This window comes from Nilaparvata lugens, chromosome 2 (assembly GCF_014356525.2).
Source record: "Nilaparvata lugens isolate BPH chromosome 2, ASM1435652v1, whole genome shotgun sequence".
NCBI classification, from domain to species: Eukaryota; Metazoa; Arthropoda; class Insecta; order Hemiptera; family Delphacidae; genus Nilaparvata; species Nilaparvata lugens.
The window spans coordinates 72,618,392-72,642,903 of NC_052505.1; the positions used below are offsets into that span (position 1 = coordinate 72,618,392).

Genomic DNA, 24,512 nt, shown 5'->3' on the forward strand with positions numbered 1-24,512 from the left:
ATTTTACCCTCTGGTCCTGCATTCGAGTAGCAGGGTAGCGAGAGCGCGCCTCCAGCTCTAGTGCAGTCATAAAACATATAGCTCCTAGCTTATGAATAGTTATTTAAGTACTGTATGCGATATGATTTAAAGTTCACAGTCCACAGTTGACGGTTGTATTTTTTCGTCGCTGCCAAGTGGTTGCTAGCTCCCACCTTCTCTTATACATTCACTCTTTCTCTCTTTTTTTCTCATTCTCGTTCCTTTCTCGAATTCAAATTAAACCGTGTGGTAACGGTTCGTCGCTTGCAAATTAAACCACCATTTTTAATAAGATACCAGCTAACCAAGATTTCCTACAACTTTGTGGCGCCACGTTTCAATTTTCTCTTGAGACTCGATTTTCTACTCCAAAACTTGCAAATCTCCGCGGCAACCCACATTTAATCTCAACAATCCTCGACCACAAGTAAACAAATTTATTCGAGTTGAGCCGCTCTATTTTTACATTCTAAATTACACAACTTTCTTTGTTACTTAACTGAAAAATAATACTCTGAAACGTTTGCTAAGCTTGTTGTAATTAAGTTTTTGCGTATTCCAACAAACTAGTTTTATTCACTTATCTACCTAAATAACGCTAGATTACTAGACGCTAGGAATATTACCATAAAACGGAAAACTGGTGTCAATCAATTAGGGGGGTAACATTTCTTAATGGGTTGCAACAAAAAAAAAATTGTTCCTCTCATCTCAATGTTTTAGACATTGGAATATTTTCACATTGATATATTGACAGAAGACATCGTCTTTGTGATTTCTTATTAAAGAAAAGTTCCATGGTGGTTTCAAGTTCCAATACAATATGCGTTATGTGTTATAATGTTGTTTTTTCCAACAGTATAATATGTGAATTTTCGTTAGAAACTATAATACCATAGAGAAAAGGTAGCATAAAAAGATATCCCATGGAATAGGTCGTTTACGTTCCAAATTTCACGCTAATTTTCTGTTGACTCAAACCGATTACTGTCGACTATTACTGATTCAGCCAGGTGAGAGTGTAAAAGTACGGCACTGACTACTAGCGTCACATAGATCCATGAAAATGACTAGTAGAACTATCGGCTTGAGTTAACAGAGTTATGTTTATGTTTTGAAGGGACAGATTCAAAGATTCAAAGGTTCGAAGAACCTCACGTCAACCGAAGCTTATTGTGTGTGTCAGTTAAATTTGGTACATAAACCTCCTATACCATCACCATGCGATATCTTCTGATACTATTTTTTCTCTATGATAGTACCGAATAATAAAAAAATGTAAAGAACATCTCGTAATATTTTTAAAATTACATACCTCTCTCTGCTTAGCATTTGAAATCTGTTTGTGCATGAAATCTGTCTTGCAATTGAGATGTTCCTTGATAATATAATGTTTTTTGTGTTTTATCTATGTGATGATAAATAAAAGAAATGAATTGTTTGGAGATTCTAATATGGTTGTGTATTTTTGTTGCAGTGTGTGCTATACCTATGGGCGCTGAAGCTGTGCCACCCAACGACGTTATTTTTATTACGTGGAAACCACGAATGTAGACATCTTACCGAATATTTCACATTTAAACAAGAATGTAAGTTTTCCTTATGAATATCTTATCAGTATTCTTAAATTTAGTGCATTATTTGTGCACCTAGACTCTTGATTTTCGTAATCTATCATTGTTTTTCACTGTAGTTTTACCTCGGGTAAATTAGTTTTATCTTTGGTACGTTACTTGTCAATACTATACGTGGAACTCAAAATTTTGATTTTCAATAGTATAGTTCATTTCACACTGAACATGGAACGCTAATCTACGTACTCAAAACTTGAAACAAATCCTACCAGAGACAACGTATACAGAAAACATATAAGAATTTTTATTCTATGATCCTACTCATATTATTCGACTCATATTATGTTTTGTCGTTTTGTCATATTGTACACTTTTGAAACAACTTGAACTGTATGCTCATCAAAAATACTCCGCATTGTACTCAGTCAACTCAAATAATAATAAGAAAATACAGTTAAACTGGATGGACACATTCATTATGTATTTTGTAATTGACCTATTATTTATTTCTTAATTTTACATTGTATCCAGTTGTATGTATGCTTATTAGAGTATTGTAATTAGAGCAGAAACGGATAAAAATACAGAATAGTTGGATTATTGTAGGAATGTAGGATGGGAGTTCTACGAACGCACACCAGAAGCTGCTTTCATTCACTCACTTTGTTTCCATTTTATCATTATTCACATTCTATTTGCAAGAAGTTTAAGTCCTAATATCTACTAATAAACCATGGATTCCAATGTATTCTTACATCAGCACATAATCTTGGCTTGAATGGTTTGGCTCACTTCCTCAAAGCTGTTTACTCTGCGAATGAGTTTCTTAACTTTCCGCAAACTTGGAAATCGATAATGTTGAACTTGCAAGCGTTACGCGGCGTGCGTACGGGCGTAAGTGCGTAAGTGTGACTTCACTGATTTTGAGAAGTGTTTGATGATAGAAGACTCACTGGTGATAAAATAACTCGAAATTGAAACATGTCCTTATTACTAAACAACTTTTATTTATATTTCTGATCAATTTGTACATCAAGATTTGAAGTTAATTCTGATCACTCAATTCTATCATTTATGTATTTGAATAAAAATTTGGGGTATCAAATAGAATTGTAAAATTGTTAGTGAGTGGAATTTTTTAATGGTTTGAAACAATATTGATAAGGAAAGAACTAATTTTTAATTTATTCTATATGAATTAGTTTGTTTTTTTTAAGTTGGAATCCAATTTCCAAAAAATTCAAAGAATAGACCTATGTAGAAAATGTTTCGATTGAGTAGGCCTACAGTAACAACGTAATTTCTCAAATAATTTATCACAGTAATTACTGCAAATATTGAAGCCTTACAAACCAAGGTACAAATAACTGATTCTTTCGAATGACTATCCCTTGTTGATGGTAAATTCACTACGTCTATTCATGAAATATGCATAAGAAATTTGAATAAGTACCTATTTTTAACGAAAAGTATTTTTGAAGAAAGTATCAAAGCTTACCACTGAGTAGAATCGTTACTATGAAATTAAAGTAATGTATGATGTATCATGTTAGCTGCGCATTTGCTACGGTTCGTGTAGGATGTCACACCTTTCATGCAAGAGAATCGAATGAAACACTGAAGGCAGTGAGGATAAGTATTAGAATATGCTGGTACTAGCATACAAACTGTCTACATCCCTCTTTTCACAGGTCTCATATACGGTAGTCAAGTTTTGAATCAGACATGTCTGCTACGGATGTGTCTAAATACTCCTCTCTCCGTGTCTTTAAATCTGATTCATGTTATTTGCTCAGCTCTCACTTCATACTTTATATCAAACAACGCAGCAGCAAGCAGCTTAGAGATCAGCTCCCAAAGGACACGTTCTTCTTTTCAATTCGCTTCCCTTATTTTCACGCCATTTCTACTGCAAGACTTATTTTTCAGTCTCTACATGGTGCACCTAAACTTGAAATTTCTTCAAATATTGTCACCGTCTTCTCTCGAGATGCTTATGATTTGATGCGAGATTGAGTCTTTTGTGTCTATTGAAAGTGGAACTAGATTTCACTGAGAATGAGACGAGTCACAATTTGATCGACGTTTGTAGTTTGAAGATGAACTGTATGTAATCTGGCCTGTTGTTGGACTCAATGTATTGGAAGTAAAATGCAATATTCCAGATGCGGATATCGCTCTCTCTTTTGTGATAGGGGGGTATGCAGATTTTATTATGTACGAGCAGGGCTTTTGCAGGATTCACACACATACAGCACAGCACAGCACAGCACTGCTGCACTACACAGAGCAGAGACCAGATCGTATCATGTGATGTAACAAAGGGCTGGCACCCATCTCTCGGTCATTTCCGCTATTTTAAACTTGAACGCGTTTCTATGTGCTGCATGAAAAACCAACCTTACGGCATACTCTACTCTCTGCCTACCTGGGTTGCTAGCTTATTATGATACAAGTAACAATATCCCTGTAATCCCTCTTTAAAGCCTCTTCCCCCTATCGCCTTGCAGTAATCACGCAATTCATTCCCATTTACAAGCTTGGATAAGACCGATGATTTATCATTCTCGATCCATCACGATGTTATTGTATTTTAGTTAACTGGAGCATATATGAAGACAAAAAAGCTGTACAGAAAGCTCTGTCTACAAGCCAAACAAGATGAAAATTCCAGTTCTCCCTTACTGTATACATTTTCGATCAGTGATCATATATCTCGGAGGGGTATTAAAGTTTTTATTGATTCAACTTGGAATGCAGAAGTTTATTTTAGTATTTTCCTCTGCAGTTTTAATCGCAGAGTTGATTAGGATCAGTATTCAAATCAGTATAAATATTTAGGATAAATGTTATACAATTTTTAATATAAATTATTCAGTGGTCCTAATATCAGAAATACAGGCTATCTTCAAGTAGTAATACAAACTCTCCGATTTGAGAAGTTGTGGATTCGGGGTGAACTTTACAACTCATTCTAAGCTGATTTCTGAGCTTTGATTATTGAGCCAGGATCTTTTTACTTAGATTGATTTACTAGATACTCCGATACTTATTATGATAATATTGTTATTATTTAGATACTTATTGATTGATTTAGATCTGCAAAATATAATGAATGAAACCTGTAGTTTCAAAGAATTTTTGTTTATAGTTCACTGGCTATTTTTTAGTAATATGTATAGTTTATTCATTTCCTTTCTAAAAAGAATGAATTAATGGAAATGTCATTTTAATCTAAAGGGTACTGTTTAATTAACTAGTATCAGGCTCAAAGTGAATAGCAGTTGATGTGTATATCCAGTTGATAACAGGAACAGAAACTATCTAGAAACTCTAAACTGTGACAGGAGTCTCAAATTTTATTTTTAATGCTCGTAATAATAATAATAATAATATCGAGTGACCTGGCTGGCTCAGGTCTGGTGTCAGAGTTTTCAGGTCGCAGCTGATCAATTTCAGGGCCTCTGACATGACCCAACGACTGCTTTTTAGGCAGCCGGGACCGACCGCTTAACGTGTCCATCCGAAACACGGAAGTGGCCAGAGATAAATATCTTGCCCGGGCCGGGATTTGAACCCGGGCCTCTGAATCATAAAGCCAGCATCTGATCCACTCGACTACGGCCACTCCTAATGCTAGTAGAATTCACTGTATGGACTAGTAGATTAGTAATTGTCTGCCCACCAAGTAGTTCATTTATTGATTGGCTAATAACAATATGGCTCGACCCACTATTATAGATTAAACAATAAAATACAATATGTTTAATTAAAATCAGTGTGTTAGTACCCTGAGTATTGATGTCCAATATTCAAGTCAGTTGTAGTTTTATATTGTGCATTCATTCGGTTGATTCAGTTGTGAATTATATTGGTTCTGTTTTATTTTTTCTGACGATTCACAATCCAGATGCATACTTGGTTATAGTGCTTGTTTGATGAGGATATTAGAAACACTCTTGATTCCAATTAATTGTAACGCTTATTTGAAAGAAACAAACTTGAATTCCTGAACTTTTGACTATTTAGCCTTTCCTAGTCACTTGTATTTTCATTCAATCTCAATTATGATCTCGCATCGTTTTGAAGATATCATTATTTAGATTCGTCGTTTAAAGTTGAAAAGTTGGAGCTTGGCTCTTATTGTGTTTTGAAACTAGGCAGGCATTTCAGCTGGCAAGCTGTGGAAAAGGGTGGAGAGGATCAATTTACCTGGCCAACCAGCTCTCCTTTCTTTTGCCTCTTTGAATTTCAATTTATCCCACTCCTTTCTCCTACCCCCATCTCCTTCGTAACGAAACAACATCAGCCTTTCTCTGCATTTTGCAAGAAGTTTACATTCTAGGAAGCAGAAGTTTCAGCCTTTTATAACTTACATTTGTTGCGATCCGACTTTGAAAATAATTTCTCCTTTTCTTCATTAAATACGAATACAGTATTTTAATGCACATATTCAGATATGTTCTATTTGAATTGTTTCTGCTTCATCCATTTGATAATATACAGAATGTTTCAGAAGTAGTGTCGAACATTTTAAGGTATTGTTCCTGGATGATAGGAGACTACAAATGTCGTATTTGAAGTGTCCAAAACTCAGCGTTTATCCTTATAGCTGCCATTTTGTTTTTTCCACTTGGGAATTTTTATCTCAAGAACGAAATGTTGTATTGATCTGAAATTTGGCATGCATATTTTATGCTATAAAAACTCAACTTTTAAAAATAAAATGAAAAAAATATTTAAATTTTCAAAATGGCGGTCATTTTAAAATTTTTATTGCAAATTTCACAAAAACTGTTCACTTAACAAAAAAATTACAAGAGAAAAAGTTAGCAAATTTTTTCAAGATTTCAAGGATACCTTATTTATTTAGATTGGTCAAAGAATTACAGAGAAATTAATTCTTTTCGTACTGCATGCATGACCTTGAACAAACAAGATTATCTGAAAAACATTGTGAAATCAGCTGGATGGCCATATGGAGCCATATCGAGTTTCAAAGCTTCATCTTAAATACAATTGGTATTGAAAATTTAATATTGATGTTTAAATGGTGAAAAGTGGTCATGCATGCAGTACGAAAAGGAATACATTTATTTTTTACTAGCCGTCAGGCTCGCTTCGCTCGCCATATCCGTCTAGCCAGGGGGCTCCGCCCCCTGGACCCCTGACTTGATCGTCCAAGAATGAGATCAGCAGGCTCGCTCCGCTCGCCTGCATTTTTCATTTGAGCATTTTTATCATATGTTAGGACGATCCAGTCGGGGGTCCACACTAAACGTCTGGCTAAACGGATATGGCGAGCGAAGCGAGCCTGACGGCTAGTAATATAATATTCCCTAAGAATAGAAAATCTAATAAATAGAAAATATAATATAATAACCTAACAAAGTCAACTCAACTTAATGCCAACCTGACAAAATTATTAATTGAAGTAGCAGTGCCCAATCAATTTTTCCGCGATAAATGCATTTAAATCTTCAACTTGGTGCCAACCTAACAAAGTCAACTCAACTTAATGCCAACCTGACAAAATTATTAATTTAGTTGCCAGTTAACAACTTTTTCGAAGAGGTACTCTATCTAGATTATAGTTCTATAGTAACATATGATATGGAAATTTCAATTATAATTAAGAGATTGGGAGAAGAAGAATATACATGCTAAAAGACGAACTTTAAACCCTTAAAAACAACCCTTAGAGTTAAAATATTGCCAAAAGATTTCTTAGTGCGCCTCTAAAGGGCCAACTGAACATACCTACCAAATTTGAACGTTTTTGGTCCGGTAGATTTTTAGTTATGCGAGTGAGTGAGTGACTGAGTGAGTCAGTCAGTCAGTCAGTCAGTCAGTGGCCGCCATTTTAAAAATTTACATCGAAAAATTCTTGTTTTATTTTTTAAAGTTGAGTCTTTATAGCGTAAATATTCATTCCGAATTTCAGATCAATACAACATTTCGTTCTTGAGATAAAAATTCCTAAGTAAAAAAAAACAAAATGGCAGCTATAACGATAACCGCTGAGCTTTGGACACTTCAAATACGACATTTGTAGTCTCCTATCATCCAGGAAATATACCCTAAAATATTCGACACTACTTCTGAAACATTCTGTATATACTCGATACTCGATACTCTCGATATTCTTCAATTATAAATCTACTATGGGAAATTCTATTATAGAATGTTGAAAAGTATTTACTGCAATTTCATAGTTGCCACTTTTTCAAAATAAGATCTTAGAAACATCAACATTAGATTCGTTGTAATCACATCACATAAACTCTGTAACTGCATCCACATTCAGTCTGTCTTGATTAAATAGAGCATTTAGCTACCGTTCATAATTCCTTATCATTTATCCTCACCTTATATCAGCAATATTGTTGACTTTCTGCTATACAACTAGAAAATAGGCGGCTCTTTGGCTGTTAGCCATTGTTTCAGTTGCCAACTGTTTTGAACCAATGTAGTTGAGTTATTAAATCATCAGGTTTTTAAGGCACATAAATCAGCGCTTCTTTGTTATTGTTGGTACTATAAATAATTAAATCCATGAATGCTTAGTCTTATCACCACTTGGTATCATCAGCACAACTGATTCACTAGTAGTTATCAGACCAAAGTTTGAGATATTAGTTCTGGTTAATAAAATGTTATCTGTAGTTAACTGCTTACAAATTGAGCAGAAGAATACACAATACTGTATATTGGTTTCCAGTTTAATAGAGATTGATAGTGTAACAACTAGTGAATAGTGCAACAACCGTTACAAAATCTCAAATTGTTTCAATAAATCAACTTTAACATTATCAGGTAGTTTTCATTTGATATATAGATATCCAACATCACATTCACAACAACAAAGCAATTCTCAGTCATACGAGTATATACAAATTTGCTATCACTTTTTGGAGCTAGTTTTCTATTTAATTGGAATATGTTTGATTGAGTATGGGAGCATTGATCGTTAACTAGTACTCAATTTGATTAAATTTGTTGATTCTATTTCTTTATTCGATAGTATGACAATTGTTTCCAAGTTTAAGTCCATTGAAACATAAGTTCTTAAACAATAAATGCGCAAACAGAAAAAAAAGTATAACTTATATCCTATACCCTTGAATCGGACTTTTTTGCGACTCCCACCAACGGTCAAAGACTTTTCTTTTGCTGGTGGTGCCTGAAGCAATTCTTAGTTTTTTAGTTATGGGTAGTTAATTTAATTTGATTTTATTTTTTTTCTGATAAGTGTTGATTTATTAACCTTTGATTTTTTACGTTGTTAAATTTTGACAATAAAGAATTGAATTGAATTGAATATACAAAAACAAATCTTATAGCTACAGAAAAGTAAAAGTAATAATAATGGTTATAAGACTTGAAATATATACAATAGCAAATACAAAATTTATAATCAAAATGTTGATGATGAAAATGAAATGAAAATAATAATGAAGAAGGGTATAAAAGTACGATGAGAAGAGAAGAGAAAAGAGAGTGAGAAGAGGTGATGATCATAGTTTTCCCTCTATAAATGAAGAAATAAAGGATTGCAATGAATTGATAGATGGGGCTGAAACTATATGAAATGGTAGTGAGTTCCACAATCGAGAAGCTACAACTAGGGAAGACCTGTTATAGTTGATGATCTACTAAAACTGAAAGGCTAATCTATTGAAAATCCATTCCCATTGAAATATCATTTACCGGTATAACTTTAATTACATGATATTAAATAACCCTGATTTAAGAAAACTCATAATCGCCTATTTTTACTGTTAAATGTTTCTAATTGCATAATAAAAATTTTAGGACTGCGGAGGCCCAGTCAGATAAGGCACCATCAATCATTAATGCTGGAACAGTTCCAATGTAACAGTTCTTGGAGGTTCGAATCCCTCCCAGCACATGAATAGGATTTTAACTTAGACCATCATTTAACCACATTACCCTCGCACCAGTGAATCAAATCAAATCAATTGATCATTTGAATAAGAGAAGCATACCGGTATAACTTGGATTTCAAATCAATCACAAGTAAGATCGGAAGTAAAACATAAATTATATTACAATAACTTGAATATACTATTATTAAGTTCATTGAATAAATGCTTGAGTTGGCATTTTCAAAAACCCTCGTTTCAAATTAGCATTATTGAAGTGTAATGAGGTAATGATATTATTTGTTCCATTTTCAGGCAAAATAAAATATTCAGAACGAGTGTACGATGCGTGTATGGACGCTTTCGACTGCCTTCCACTTGCCGCTTTAATGAACCAGCAGTTCCTCTGCGTACATGGAGGTCTCTCGCCCGAAATACACAATTTGGAGGACATCAGAAAAGTAAGTCACAAGTTTCTATATACTTTACTTACATTTTTCCACGAATAATTTCCAATTTTCTCCGCTATGAGTCCATTTCCAAGTGACACTTGGAGAGGCATCGTTGGTATTTTAGCCAAAACACGTCTTGTCTTTAAAAAAACCTGAAAGTGTATCTAATAAGGCTAGTTGGAAAAATACTGTATATTGAGATCCCTCGAAAAAAATGCATTAGTCTACATTTTAGGAGAATGATATAAAAGTGTCATTAGAACACAGTCAAAGTTATAAAGTACCCTTCCTTTTATCAAATCGCAACCAGTTTCACTTCATTAGAGCCATCCAACAACACTTATTAGAGTTGAAACTAGTTGTGATTTGATGAGATGAAAAGGGTACTTTATAACTTGTATTGTGTTTCAATCATTTCAGTAGCCTTATAGAGAAAAGTAAGTGGTTAGATTTATCATTCTTTAGGAGTATGATGAATCCAACATAACTCATTGCCTAAATTGTAGGCTGTACCAGACTATATCAGATAATTGAATGCGATTGTTCTGGTCTCTTATTGAAATTGATTGCTCTCTTAGCATAGCACACACTGACACACATTTTGTGACTCCTAGGTAAAAGGTAGGTTTCTTTTACTTGCCTCATTAAAGGGTTCTATTCCTACTACTTTCATAAATGTAAGCCACCTTACATTTACTGACCAAAAGAGAGTTATTAGTAATTTTCTCAAATACCTCTTCCCTCCATACATTCAACTAATGATATTACCAAATCACTATTACCCTTTTTGCGGAAACGTCAGATAGATTATTTCTATGATTTGTAAACTGTTGAGAGTAATGATCTCAAATTGAAAAAAAATAGTTTAATTTTATCATGATATTGCTACGGTTAGACTAGTTTAAATTAGCCTTGAAACCATTGAAACAATTTTTAATAATTGAAATGTATTGCAAGTAGATAATATTAAGATAATCAATCCCAGGAGTTATCTATATTAACTGATGTATTTTTCAATTCTCCATCATTCAAGTGGAGATTCAATTTCCTCTGCTCATTGTCAAAATAATCCATGACTTTTTATTAGAAGTCTTCTAATAAAACTCATGATTCATAATATAACTCCTTCATCAAAAATCCGTTCGGCTTTTAGAATTTCAGGTGGGTTTGGTGGCCCTATTATATGCACCAGTCTGGCCCAAATCCCGCGATAAATTCAATTTTGGCTCAAGTCCCAATTGTTTTTAGCTTCAAACGAAAATTACTCCTTTCTTATACCTTTCTCCCATATTATTCAATTCTCACATTGACTCGAGTGTCATTAGCAGGCCAGGCTTCATAACCCGGAGATTCCTGCACTGTAATGATGTTTCTATTGAATGTGACTTCGGGTAGGAATAATTGTATTTTCAAAATAACAAACATCCTTTATAACTCTATAAAACTTTGAACAAGAGTATTTTCGGATTGCAATGAAATAAAAATTGTTATTTCTCATAACAACTACTGGGACTCATGTTTTGATTTCAAAGAAACTACCAGTGTTACTCAGAAGTTGTAAATACCCCTGTTTTTTACTTTTCCATTAGGTAGAAGAAAGAATGCTCAAAGACTTGAGCTGTTTGGAAGAAATAAATTATCTTCCAAAAACACATTTCCAAGCTGTTCATTTATGAAAACTTCAAAACGTTTTTCATTGTCTAAATCGTCACTAATTTCTGGTGTTGGCTTTGTTTATTTTCTACCAATGTATTTTTATCATCACTGGGCTAATTTTTCAAAAAGGTTTCTTGAGACTACACGAAAAATCTTGCAATTTCTTCCTAGGCTGCTCTTTTAGCCTATAATAAAAGTTTTCAAAATAATAATAATAATTTTCAAAAAATATTTTTAATGCTGTACAATCTTTCAAGAATCTTCTTCTCCACACAGATTGTATTGTTAAAATATCATTTATTGAAGCAATCAAATTCATTAGACTTTGTATATGAGATGGTTGACTAATATTTTGTGTTTTACGTGTGCTGCAAATCACCTAAAAGCGAATTTTAATGCTCATAAATTTATTAAGTCCACCATTCAAAAGTTACCGGTGCTGGTCAACAAGCAGTCATGCCCCAACGGAAGTGAAGTGATAGACATTGAGATACGTAACCTAACCTAAACTAACCTAACATAACTATTCACTGAATATTACAATAAATGTCTAATATCTTTTTTGTCTAATATCTTTTATCTTGTCTAAACTTATTTTTACTTTCCTTGCCCTATTACCATAGGTAAGGAAAGTATTGCTTTCCGAAAAAAATTAAGGTACCCCAATTTCTAAATTTCTATACGTTTCAAGGTCCCCTGAGTCCGAAAAAGTGGTTTTTGGGTATTGGTCTGTATGTGTGTGTGTGTGTGTGTGTACACGAGTGTCTGTGTACACGATATATTATCTCCCAGTTAACGGAATGACTTGAAATTTGGAACGTATAGTCCTTACACTATACGGATCCGGTACGAACAATTTCGATCAAATGCAATCCAAGATAGCGGCTAAAATGGCGAAAATGTTGTCAAAAACAGGGTTTTTCGCGATTTTCTCGAAAACGGCTCCAAAGTGGAAAAGATTGAGCATGAAAATCTCTGCAATTGATGTCCAGTAACATTTTCACCTAAAATTGAAAATAAGCTTGAAATTCGAGCAAATGTGATTATTAAATTGCAAACTGTTGGCAACTGTTGGTTCTATTAAATCATTCACTACGAAGAGATAGCAGACCTCGTTTGTCTAGCGTTATTGTCCTGTCACCAGCTGTCTCATATCCTTGAATAGTAGATTTGAGATGCGCGAGAACACTAGCGTCAGGTGATCAATTTTTATAACGGCAAGGAAAGTTGTGTGAGTGCGCCACACAAGATTTTTTGTTATGAAACTCACATGTGATATTGGACAAAATTCGGTTCATTGCAATATTGCGTAATGTCTTTGTAGAAATGATTTGCCTATTATCTTTTTTCTGTATAGGGCTACTTGTATTATAAATATAAAGAAAATAAAAATCTCAGTACCCTTTTTTGAAAAATTTTATCACAAAATCTATAATTAGATGCTTTTATCTAAACATAAATGTTTAACACAATGTTTAACAACATCTAAAATTTTATCACAAAATTTATATTTGCCTATTAGTATGTTTTCAGTTATTGTGGCAAGCGCATCTGCGGGGATCCCAGATGATAATGCCAACTATAGTGAGATGGAACTGTCAGCATTGGTGGAATTAGAAGCATTGGTATTATTTATAAGGAATACTGACAGTTTGACGTGAATGTCACTATAGCTTGTTAAAAGTGGGCAATGCCTGCTTTCTCACTGTAACTTCAGCTGCTGACAACTTGGTCTGTCACTTCCAATCTCTCATTCAAATTTTGCCGCTAATTGCTATCCAGCTACTACGCTCCAGCCATTTTTGCTCACCGCTATCTATCTCTCTCTCTCTCTCAATGTCTTCTTTTTCGTTATCAGTCAGCTCGTTTTCAATTTCATGAGAACAACTCCTGTTCTATTATTATCATCATCAGCAGTTGCTGGTATCACACAACTGATACTAGCAGGAAAATGTAATCTCCCTGAAATTCTCATCTCCATAGATTCCACTTTTCGTGGAAAGTTTTCGGAACCTCAAGGTCTCTGTAAAACCAATTTGCTATATGGTCCATTGTTATTCATTTATTTGTTGATCATATTTTGTCAGTTACCATCAGTTGATTGAAAAGAATATATAAAGTTGATGTTGAATGTTTGTTGTTGATGAACCACCTGTTGCATTTACATTGAATGTGACCTTTGACCCGTTGTGACCGTCACTGGTCACTGGTCACCGGTACATGCACTCATAAGTAGGCGGCTTCAAAAATGAGGAGAGCCAGATTTAGCTTGTCTGCAATTGTACGAGTAGAGGATTGCTCCTGTCTTTAAAGAATACAAATGGACTGTGGTAATGGAGGCGATGTTAACACCCCCTGTGCGTGGCCGCTTGGCTCCTCGCATTGTTTTCAGTAATCTTTGTTCTTTCCGGCGAATATAGAGGCTGCCTCGGAAAATTGCTTTTTGTTGAGTGTGTGTCGGACGAACCTCACGAGCCTGCTCGAAGGTCAAAGGGCGTAATGGATATGACCTTTGGCCCTTATCACCAGCTCCAGCTTTCTACTGATTATGTTGGCCACCCTGCCTGCAATGCAACTGTGTTGGTGATTCGCCGCCGCTCATAAACAATCCTTTGTGTCGACGTGTCCTGTTTAATCTCCGTAATACCTTTGATGCGTATTTCAACACCTATAATAATTACACGCTGGCTTCCACTATCTCATAATATGCATAAATGAGTGTAACTTGTCAACTACCCTGTTAAACCCGTTTTTCTGTTTCCATCACATCTTTTTACTGCATTATTCATGAACGATTTTTGAGATCATCCTAAGTTTATGAGTTCGAATTTGGTTTGTGACTAACATGATTGCCTAGCAGCAAGGAAGTATTGTGATCGTACTTATTAGTATGATAGGCATTTGTTTAATCCTAAAAATCTTTGTTTCAGGGTAGGTCTCCTCAATAAAATCAAATTCTAAGACTCATTGTTGTATAAATTACACTCAATAAATATATTGATATTCTAGACTATTCAACAAAAGGTTCATGACTCTTATGTCAAAAACGTTTTATGTTTTACAATCATTGATCTACTCATAATCTACAGGTGTTTCACTAATTTTCGTGTTGGTGGTACTGAATCACTTCCTCCATCGCCTGTCTTATCCCTTTTTGTAATATTATTCATATTATAATACATTATTATCTTTTGTAGCTTTAGTAATTCTTTCATAGGCATCAATACTATTTTGTTATTGTAATTGATAAAAATAATATACAGTGGAAGCTTTTAATGATGTAAAACAGAATGTCATGTTTGATTGTTCTTCAGGTGACAGTTTTCATAATCAAGTTGATATTATAATGGCATAATAAATATTATATTCTCATTTAGGGATGTTTAATTGAGCCCAGATCCTCGAAATAATCAATAATCCGAAGTAGTCACGGTCTAAACTTGACAAAAAAGACGGTTTTAGCTACTGAGAAAGTTTTTAGAATTTTTGAATATTGATGAAGATTGCTGTTCATTGATGAAATTTCGTGGAATGAACTAAATCAAATTATCCAATTTGGGTTTTGATTGACGTAAATCTCATGTGATGCTTACTCCAGTTAGTCGACGGCAGAATTAGAAGTTCGCAAACTGAAATGAAAAGGGTGGCAATGGTCCATTTTTGTAGATCATGTTCCACTTGAATACTTCTCTGTCTGCGTCTCTTCCTCAATGCACTTGATTTTCGTTTCGAGTGCGTTACTCTCAATACCAACTCATCGGTTGTCAAGTAGCAGGCTGAACAAAAGGCTTCAACTGATCCGTCTTTTCAGACTTTTGTGTCCTCATGTGGTCGAGGGTCGAGCTGGAGGCACACTCACTCTCACTCTCCCCCCTTCAAGCCTTTCAATTTGCTGTGGATTAGGCCTCACCTTCATTCAATCATTAATTCGGCAGTTCAAACCATATATTAGTCATAGGCTAGTACAATGCTATTCTATAACACAAATTTAATACTATATTATGAAATAATTATTCTAGTGTCTTTGAAAATGAGTGGAAACTTGATGTCTTCTATCGTATAATAATATAATGAATGAAAGAATCTGCTTACACAGTACATATATAGGGGATACGAAATTCACGAATGACGCGCGTCTCAACTACTCAACTGATTAACTTGGAATTTTGCAAGTAGATTCTTAATTTACCGAGGATGATTATAGGCCTATTTTCAATTCTTCAAGATTTCATTACGTCATTTTACAGTTTGTCAAGTTTTTAATTAGATCCTTGCGGAGCACGGGTTACCTGCTAGTCACCAATAATTATAATAATAAATAAATTATGTATCTCGCAATTGAAAATGTAAGAATGTTCCAAATGAATTATAGAAATATGTACTCCAATATTTTGGTGGCATTAATAATCAATCGTACTAATTGCTTCATACTTTTTGTTGAATTTTCAAAATAATTTCACAACTAATGCAAATACTATCTTCAAGTTTCCATTCGAACGAGCCTGAGGCTCTAAGCTAATAATATTGTTATTATTGATAGTGTTATAGATTTCTCCAATTTTAATTTCAAAAATCTATCTGATTGTGCATTTTTCAGCAATTATTCCTTCAATTAGTTTTGTATATTGTAAACTACCTCATAACGAGTTCAACTCCATCAATTTAAAAAATATGTATAAACAGCAACAGTTGCTGATCTTCATTAATTAGTTGATAGGGCGCGAAAATAAGTAAAATTGTTAATGGTTGTGATAGCATTGTTAAATTATCATTTCTTGATTCTAATCAATATCATGCAATATCCTAGGGCAATTATTCTCTTTAGCGCGCTGGCGCATAATTCTATGTAGCTTTTGTTTGAGCTGTAAATGAGTTAATGAGTAAACCAGTAAAAATATCACATAATGCCAGTAAAATAATCGGTTTAAACGGTTATCAATAAACTCGTCTATTATAATTTATCAATTAGAAATTCAATTTTTTATGACACTGGAATTTTGTAATGAAGTTTCGAGGTCCAGATATGCATTTGCTCGAGAAGGAGGTTCTCGTTCTCACTCGTGCTAAAGTATTCAGGTCTCTGTCTATTTTGTAGAATATTTTCGGTGTTCACCGTCATTGTGGTTAAGTAATTTAGAACGAAGAAGTTTGTTCTGGAGCACGTCTTTGAGCTGAAAACTTGCAACTATTTTCCAAAATATGCTAAACTTGTCGGTTGTCACATCATATTCTAGCTACTGTGAGTTTTCCTCCTACTTGAGACCCGATATTGTTTCAAACAAATCTGAAACTGACGAGAGATTCAAATAAGAGATGATTGAATTATTCATTTATTGTACAAAATACTACAATCATAATATAATTATACATTGAAGGAAAAACTAGGCTGAGCATGTACTATTTCTCTCCAAAAATTTTGATAAAATGTTAATGTTGTCCAAAGGTTTAAGTTATGATATCACACACTGCTTCGTCACTTGATTTTTGGTCCAGGAATAATTATTTGAAGATTTTGAATTTTGAAGGTAGACAATATGGTTAATTATTGAACCAATTATGTTTTTATATATTTTTTTATTAATGCATAACAATGTTGTTCTTTTACATTACAAGAATATATATACATTTATATAATTATTAGAAAGGTTGCAGTTGAATAGATGTCTTCAAATCCTCTTTCATGATATACGTGAAATTAGGCATTTGAAACTCTTCATTTTCAACTCCAATGAAATTTTCTTGACTAACATTACTCATCCACATCAATGTACTGCTACTTACTTATTGTTCAGTTAGTATAATTCTATACAATTTTAATATAATACAACTTCTGTATAATTCAGTACAGTGCTACTTACTGTACAGTTGGTATAATTCAAATAAGTTTTTATAATTCACATTGTAGAATGAGGCATTTATGTGCAGTTAGAGCTTCTGTCAATACAGTTTCCATAATTCACTTGATATAATTAGGCATTTGGAATACATGCCAACCACATGTCCATGGTTGATGGTGACCAGTATGTGGTTGATGTGGCTGTGACCTTGTGACCTGTTGAAGGGCTGCGCTGCTCTGCGCATCAAGCACCTCAAGCGTTCTCAACTGGAGTAGGTCATCATTGTGTGTGTGTGTGAGTGTGTTTGGCGAAACTTTCTCGTGTGTCTTTTGGCTGATTGGCGTGGTGCGGGCACTGCACTGCTCATTTCTCGCTATTAATTGCTTTTGTCTGAATTAATAGAAGCGTGTTGTGGGGGTGTTGAGGAGTGCTGGGGCGGAGGGGAAGGGAGGTGTTTGAATGTACCATGGCCTGCCCGATCAACAAGTGCGCGACGCGCGATTGCCGGGCTGTAGAGCAGAGGCAGCAGCGGCGATCAATACAGGTGGCAGCGACCCGAACCACACGATGGAGGGGTGCAACCCCTTCCATTCCAACTGTCCTCCTCCTCGGTCCCTTTCCTTTCTCTTTCTCTTTAGAACACATTTCCCCGTCATTCTTCCCCCCCCCCACACACACACACACACACGCGACATTGTTAGTCCTGTGATCGGTCACACTGTTACTTGCTGCAATGCCTCATGAATTGAGACCCGATGATAATGTCTTGTTGAGAACAATGTCCAAATAAAACTGTCTCATTTTATCTTCATCCCAATTTAAGGTTATTCTGGAAATGTGATCTTCTCCATTTCATTGAAAACTATTCTCTATTATCAGTAGATAATTATTTATTGATTGGGGTAGGTCATGATGGCAAATACTCATACAATAATCCAAATCAAGGCTTAGAGCAGTTTTGGGCGAATGCCTGTTGTTTTTACCTGGATTGTATTTGTATATGAATAAATAAATATTGCTTTTGTTAAAATTAAGAAGAAAGACCACATGCAGTGAGATTCACGTCAACATCCGACTAAAATTGGTTTACTATCGATATTTGTCATTAGACAAAGCAGTTAGCTCTATAATAATTCTTCAACTTCGCACAATCAGTTCAGCTCAGTCAATAAAGACGAAAACAAGGGTATGCGCTAAAAGTCAGGGGAAAGCTGAATTTTTCAGGGTGTTTGATAGTAGCACAGAATACAACATTGTATACAATGCTGTATTCTGTGATAGTAGACTTAGGTACATAGGATGGAGCCGCAGGTCGATAAATATAGAGTTGTAGTGAGACTGAGTTTTATCCTCCATAATATCACATTCACTATTGCACACAATGCACAGGTTCTTCTTTACAGTAGAACAATGTATAGAGTTTAATAATTCTTTATTGATTAATACAACAAGTGCATCATCGAAAATGATAGAGAGAGAAAAAATAAGGTAACCTTGTGCTATTCCTCTCCCAATTATGGTATCAATGTTGAAGAATAGACGAATGGATATGAATATTCGGATCTCACCAGGTAGGCCTACGATGAAAAGGAAAAGTTTATGAAAAATTGAAAATGGTTTCAGGCACCGAATGATGCAAAGGATTACGCTATTTGCAGGCCTCTCTCTCACTCACTTTATACAAAGAAAGGACCGAAATTGGTCACCGCTATAGAATGCCGTAAAGTTTGGTCATATAATAAGAAATAGCCGTCAGCGCGACCTGCTTCAATTTTTATTCTACAAAGAAAAATGAACGACTGAAAGCTCTCCGTAGAAGCAGAAGATAGAAGAAAAAAGTTGCAAAGTACCCACTTGCAAATTAAACAACTTTGCTGAACTGCTCTCGACTGCCACAAATAGAATGTGCTTTTTCATGATTTCGTCAACCTCCAAAAAAATGTTACGCCTTGATAAAGAAATGTTGACTTCAAAAACCTTTTTATTCTATACCGAATCAGCGCAGTAGTATAAGTTTTGGGCTATTCCGTTTCACTATTCTATAACTATGATTAATTACTACCCTATCATACTTCAACTCAACTATCAAACTATTTAGAATGTAGAATGTTGTAAAACCAAGTGAAACAAAAAGCGACATACCTTGCCGTGCCTCATTTGGTGTGCGTCCATCTTAAACCTCTTATGCCCGGTTTCCTCAAGCTCGTGCAAGTCCTTTGAACATGGTCAAATCAGGCACGGTTTATAACGAGTGCACTGAAACCCATGATTTCTATGATATTTCTATCTATGATGATTTCTATATAGTTAGGCCTACTATCGATAATCCCAGTGCACACTTATAAGGCGTACCCTGTTCAAAAGTCTTGTAGGGTTGTAAGGCATATAATTCAAAAACTGTTGATAATAATTATTTACAAAATATCAACATTTATTGGTTAGTGAAACGGTCGGTCACTCAGCGCTCCTGGCAGCTGGCTTGCAATTTTTGGATTTGGGTCTCTCGTCAGAAGTCGATTTTTTTCTGAAAATAATGTCCACATGAAAGGAGAGCAACTTGTGGGTGTTATCTATCCAACGGAGTAGGGGAGTAGGTTCCTCAACTGGTCACCACATGTCTATTAACTTGTCAGCGCTTATGAAGCCACTTTAAATAAAAAAACATGCCTTCACTTGAAAATAAAATATAGTTGATCAAGTTTTGCTCATTAATTTTGTTTGAGTTATGCATCTGATGAGTACTTCTCTAGTTGACAAACACTTTTTTCGGTAGAGGGCTTGGAAAATATACCGAATCAGACATAAGAGGCAGATCACTCTCTGTGTGTCCAGGCTCTTGAAACACACAGATTATGCAAGGTTAAAGAAACGTTTTGATCTATTCCGTCATTGAAAAGCATTCCAACGATCAGAACGTTTATTTAGTAGAAAATGCGTTGTGTCCAGTAGCCCACCTCTTAATCGCGTCACTTTTACGGATGCTCTTTCGGACTTAATTGCTTCTGTGCCGACGATATTAGAAGTACCCGCTCTTCCCTCCCCCTGCCTTATACCCAAGTATCCACTTGGAAATTCAAATGACGCTGAAAATAAAATCGGCCATTCTTTTTCGAATTTGCATCCGACCCTTTTTTATTCAACACAACTCACTCATTATTTTCCCAACACCAACAGATAGGCATCACGTGCGTTTACATAATCCGTCATTCCTTCTAAATCAAGGAACTTGGTTTTCACGCTCTAGGTTCAATTGAAATATTACATTATTGAAATGAATAATTATTCTCATATTGAAATACTGTAGTATTATATTGCAAAGTATCTTACTTCACCTTGTAATATTTTCGGTAAGTCGTTTGAGGATCTATACAAGTGAAATCAATTCCATGAAATTGAAGTTTATCTGACAACTATTGTACTATACATTCATACATCTATTCCTGTACTATCTATTATTGTATACCTACAGAATACTAGTTTAAAAGTCCATTTTATCATACAATAACCACCGTCTTCCAAAAATCAATAAAATTATTACATCTCAAGTGATGGCAATACCTCTTACGTTATTGGAATTATGTTTATCTTCGTTAAAGTTTGGACCATTTTCCATCTCATTACTTAGAAAACATATATGTAAAATGATTAAATAAAAATAATGAATACATTCCCATAGTATTAAAAGTGTCTTGTTTTCATCAACACGTGTCTTTCAACTATGTTCAATATGATATTGAAAGTATTATTCAACATTGATTTTAATCAAGATTTTTTCTTGAACCCTTACAATTTTTGATCTTTAAAAGCATTGCAGTGTATTTTACAAGAAAAAATTCTCTTTCGTTTTGTGATCACAATAAGTCGTCATTTCAGTTAATGCTTTAATTATTGCTAATAAGTTATCAAGACTTATTGAAATTTGATTTCTTCTTTACAACATTCAAGCCAACTTAATTGAGCGATTTAAAAACTGGTCGTTATTTTCATCCAATGTCTTCCCCTTTTTTTCAAAGAGTTTCTTCTCTCCTTCAGTAATACACTTTATCACAGTAATAACCTGCATAAACTGTTCGTAGCCATTTGACAAAGTTGAAGAAATGGCTTTTTGCGGCCGCAACCCTCGAGCATTGTCACATGGAATTACTTAGCAGAGCAGAGCAGAGCCGTGGTGCGTCGTGCGTCGTGTGTGGTATGCAACAAACTTGAAGTTGAAATTGCGAGCAGGGTAAACAATGGCCTGTCTTCTGATATGCATACAAACGACCCTACGCAAGGAAGCTCACAAAACAGATAACAAGATGACGTGCTCTGAATTCAACATTTCTCTGTCATCTCAAAGAATCTCGACAATTTTCATTTTATTTTCAGATTTTCTAAAAATTTTGCATAGTTTTTCGTAAATACTGATTCAATATAACTCATCGAGTTTGTTGGTTTCTCGGTTAGTCAGTAATACAGCTTGGAACTTCCTGTAATATTTCTGAAAAACGTGCCGTTTTTTATTTTTGTTGAGCACGGTACCAAATCTCTTTCGGAATTAGTTGTGTGCAATACAAGTAGTAGTCAGCTATAGTCCTTCATGGTTAACTGTTATCAGATGTCACATTTGTAACACTATATAGTTTGAAAATTCTGACGGAAATTCAGTTCTTTTATGTTGGAATGGTAATGCTGAAGACAATGTCAGTTATACTTTTCTAGATTCGTTAGTTTATTATGTACCCACTTAGATGCTTTGTCTTTTATATATTACCAGCGAAAAATAATCAGGTTTCTTACGGGTATAATAATAAGGTTTTTTAACGGTATTGTTGGTCTACAATATTACTATTCTATTTTCCTACAGTTACGTTGAAAAGTGGCCATTGCTGCACTGATTACAGAACGCAAAGAATCACTTTTCCGCTCTAGTGCGGGAAAAATTTTTCTGCACTCCAGATTTGCAACATGGCAACGCAAAATACTTAGTAGGTTATATGGAGCAACAGTGCAGCAAAATCAAAATGAAGTTGGTAACAGTGACTGGGCTGCTATAGTGAGCAGAGGTGCAACGAAGCACAACGAGCACCTTATTAAGTATATATTATAACCAAGGACAACATTTTTATTCAATTTGACAATAAATTAAGGTTTTTATCAATAATAAAATTACACAGAAAAACATTTGATGCATTTCAGGCAATTTTACCCATAATTACCCACTTTTCATATTCAATGGTAACTGTAGGAAAAACTTAATGTGAAATACGTGCGCAAAGTTCCTCTGCTGCACTCAAGAAACCATTCCGCCCTCGCCTACGGCTCGGGCGTAAACGTTTCTTTCGGTGCGGCAAACTGTCACTTTGCGCACTAGTTGCACAAATAACTATTTCGAAATTGTATGTTGTAAAATGGAAAAAGTACTGTATTATAAATATAAACTATCATAGGTCACTTCAGAAGCCATGTTTAAAATTCTTGTTATAATCTGAATAATTTTGTTTTTTATGTATTCCAATAGAAATATCAGATAAACAACGATCTATCAGGAAGCCTATTGTTGATTTCTGGTCAAAAAGTCACTCATTCTATAGGTTTTGTATTCAACATTTCTGGTCTGTTTATTTATTTTATGCCCATTAAATTATTATATCTAATTTTGATTGAATATCATTGTGTTACAGTTGGACAGATTCAAGGAGCCTCCAGCGTTCGGTCCAATGTGTGATCTCCTCTGGTCTGATCCCTTAGAAGACTTCGGTAATGAAAAAAATGCAGAACACTTCAGTCATAATAGCGTACGAGGGTGTTCCTATTTTTATAGGTAATTATCTACTCATCATAAACATAATTATTAATTTAATCTCTGTGAAAATTTGTAAACAACTGAATAACACAACTTATAGAAATATCTAGAACCAGCTACTACAGGTAGATTGAACCTGTTGGTAGATGAGCAAATAGTTATTTCGTATTTTTACATCTAGGGAAAAATTACATCTGTCTCCTAGTGTACAGAACATTTTTTCTCCATCTATAATAATAATATAGTAAATTGATTATGCAATACTGCCTCCAGTGTAACAAAATGAATCAATTTACAAAAATATTTATACAGATAGAGAGAGATTAGATAATTGCTTTTATTCGAATGATAATGAATATATGATGATAATAGGCTGAAAAATAACATATTATGACAGAAAAATATTAGTCTCAGCTTTTTTACACATGATAAAATGTTGATGTACAGTCTTGGAAGAATCATTTTTTCATGTCCTCACCCCTATGTATTTCAAGATAAATCTGTGCCAATATTTTTAGTAGACTGACATAATTAAGATGGAACCTTTGAATGTTTGAAATCAAATAAGTAGTTTATAATCTGAAATAAAATAGTATCACACACAACAAACAGTAAAATTCAATTCAATCCAGAATCACAGAATCAAAATGAAATAATGAAACAGAATCAAATTGGAATAATTTTTCAGACTTCTCATCAGAATATTACATTACAAGACATATTAGGTATTAAGAATTAAGTTTGTTTTCCGGTAATTCTTCAAAATTATATATTTAATATGTGAATATTTCCTATTTTAGTTATAATAATGTAAAATATTTCTTCTATGTTCAGTTTTGAAGCATCTAAATTTGAAAATCTACTTTGTGAAAATACTTGAGGACTGAAAATTTTGTGAAGTGGTCAACTACAATATAACCTATTTCGGACTATGTGTAACCTTGTCTAAATTTGGAGAGGAATAGTACAAGGTTACCTTATTTTTTCCTCTCCCAATCATTTTGATAATGTACTTATTGTATAAATGAATAAAAAATGAATATTCTTGTACAGTAAACACTGAATTAAAGTCTGAACATTTTCATCTTGAACAATTAATTATTAATCTTACAAAAAATATAATATTTTCAGTTTATTGATTGCAACGTCATTTTACTTATAGATTTATGTGAATCTGTTTCCTGTATTTCTATTGCTATAATAAAAATCTATTTGTCAATATATATTGTAAGCGAGATGAGTGGGGAAAAAGAATGAAATGAAGTAATGGGTTTTGAAATAAAAAAAAATATTATTTAGAA

General features: G+C 34.2%; 1 protein-coding gene across 1 annotated transcript in view; it reads left to right on the forward strand.

The window, feature by feature from the left end:
* LOC111062800 (serine/threonine-protein phosphatase 2B catalytic subunit 3) overlaps nucleotides 1-24,512 on the forward strand; it is a gene marked incomplete in the record, with an annotated part of 176,147 nt that overhangs the window by 105,667 nt on the left and 45,968 nt on the right. The window contains 3 exon segments of the mRNA XM_039421673.1: nucleotides 1,499-1,610; nucleotides 9,797-9,942; nucleotides 23,090-23,229. Coding sequence (XP_039277607.1) covers nucleotides 1,499-1,610; nucleotides 9,797-9,942; nucleotides 23,090-23,229 — 398 coding nt within the window.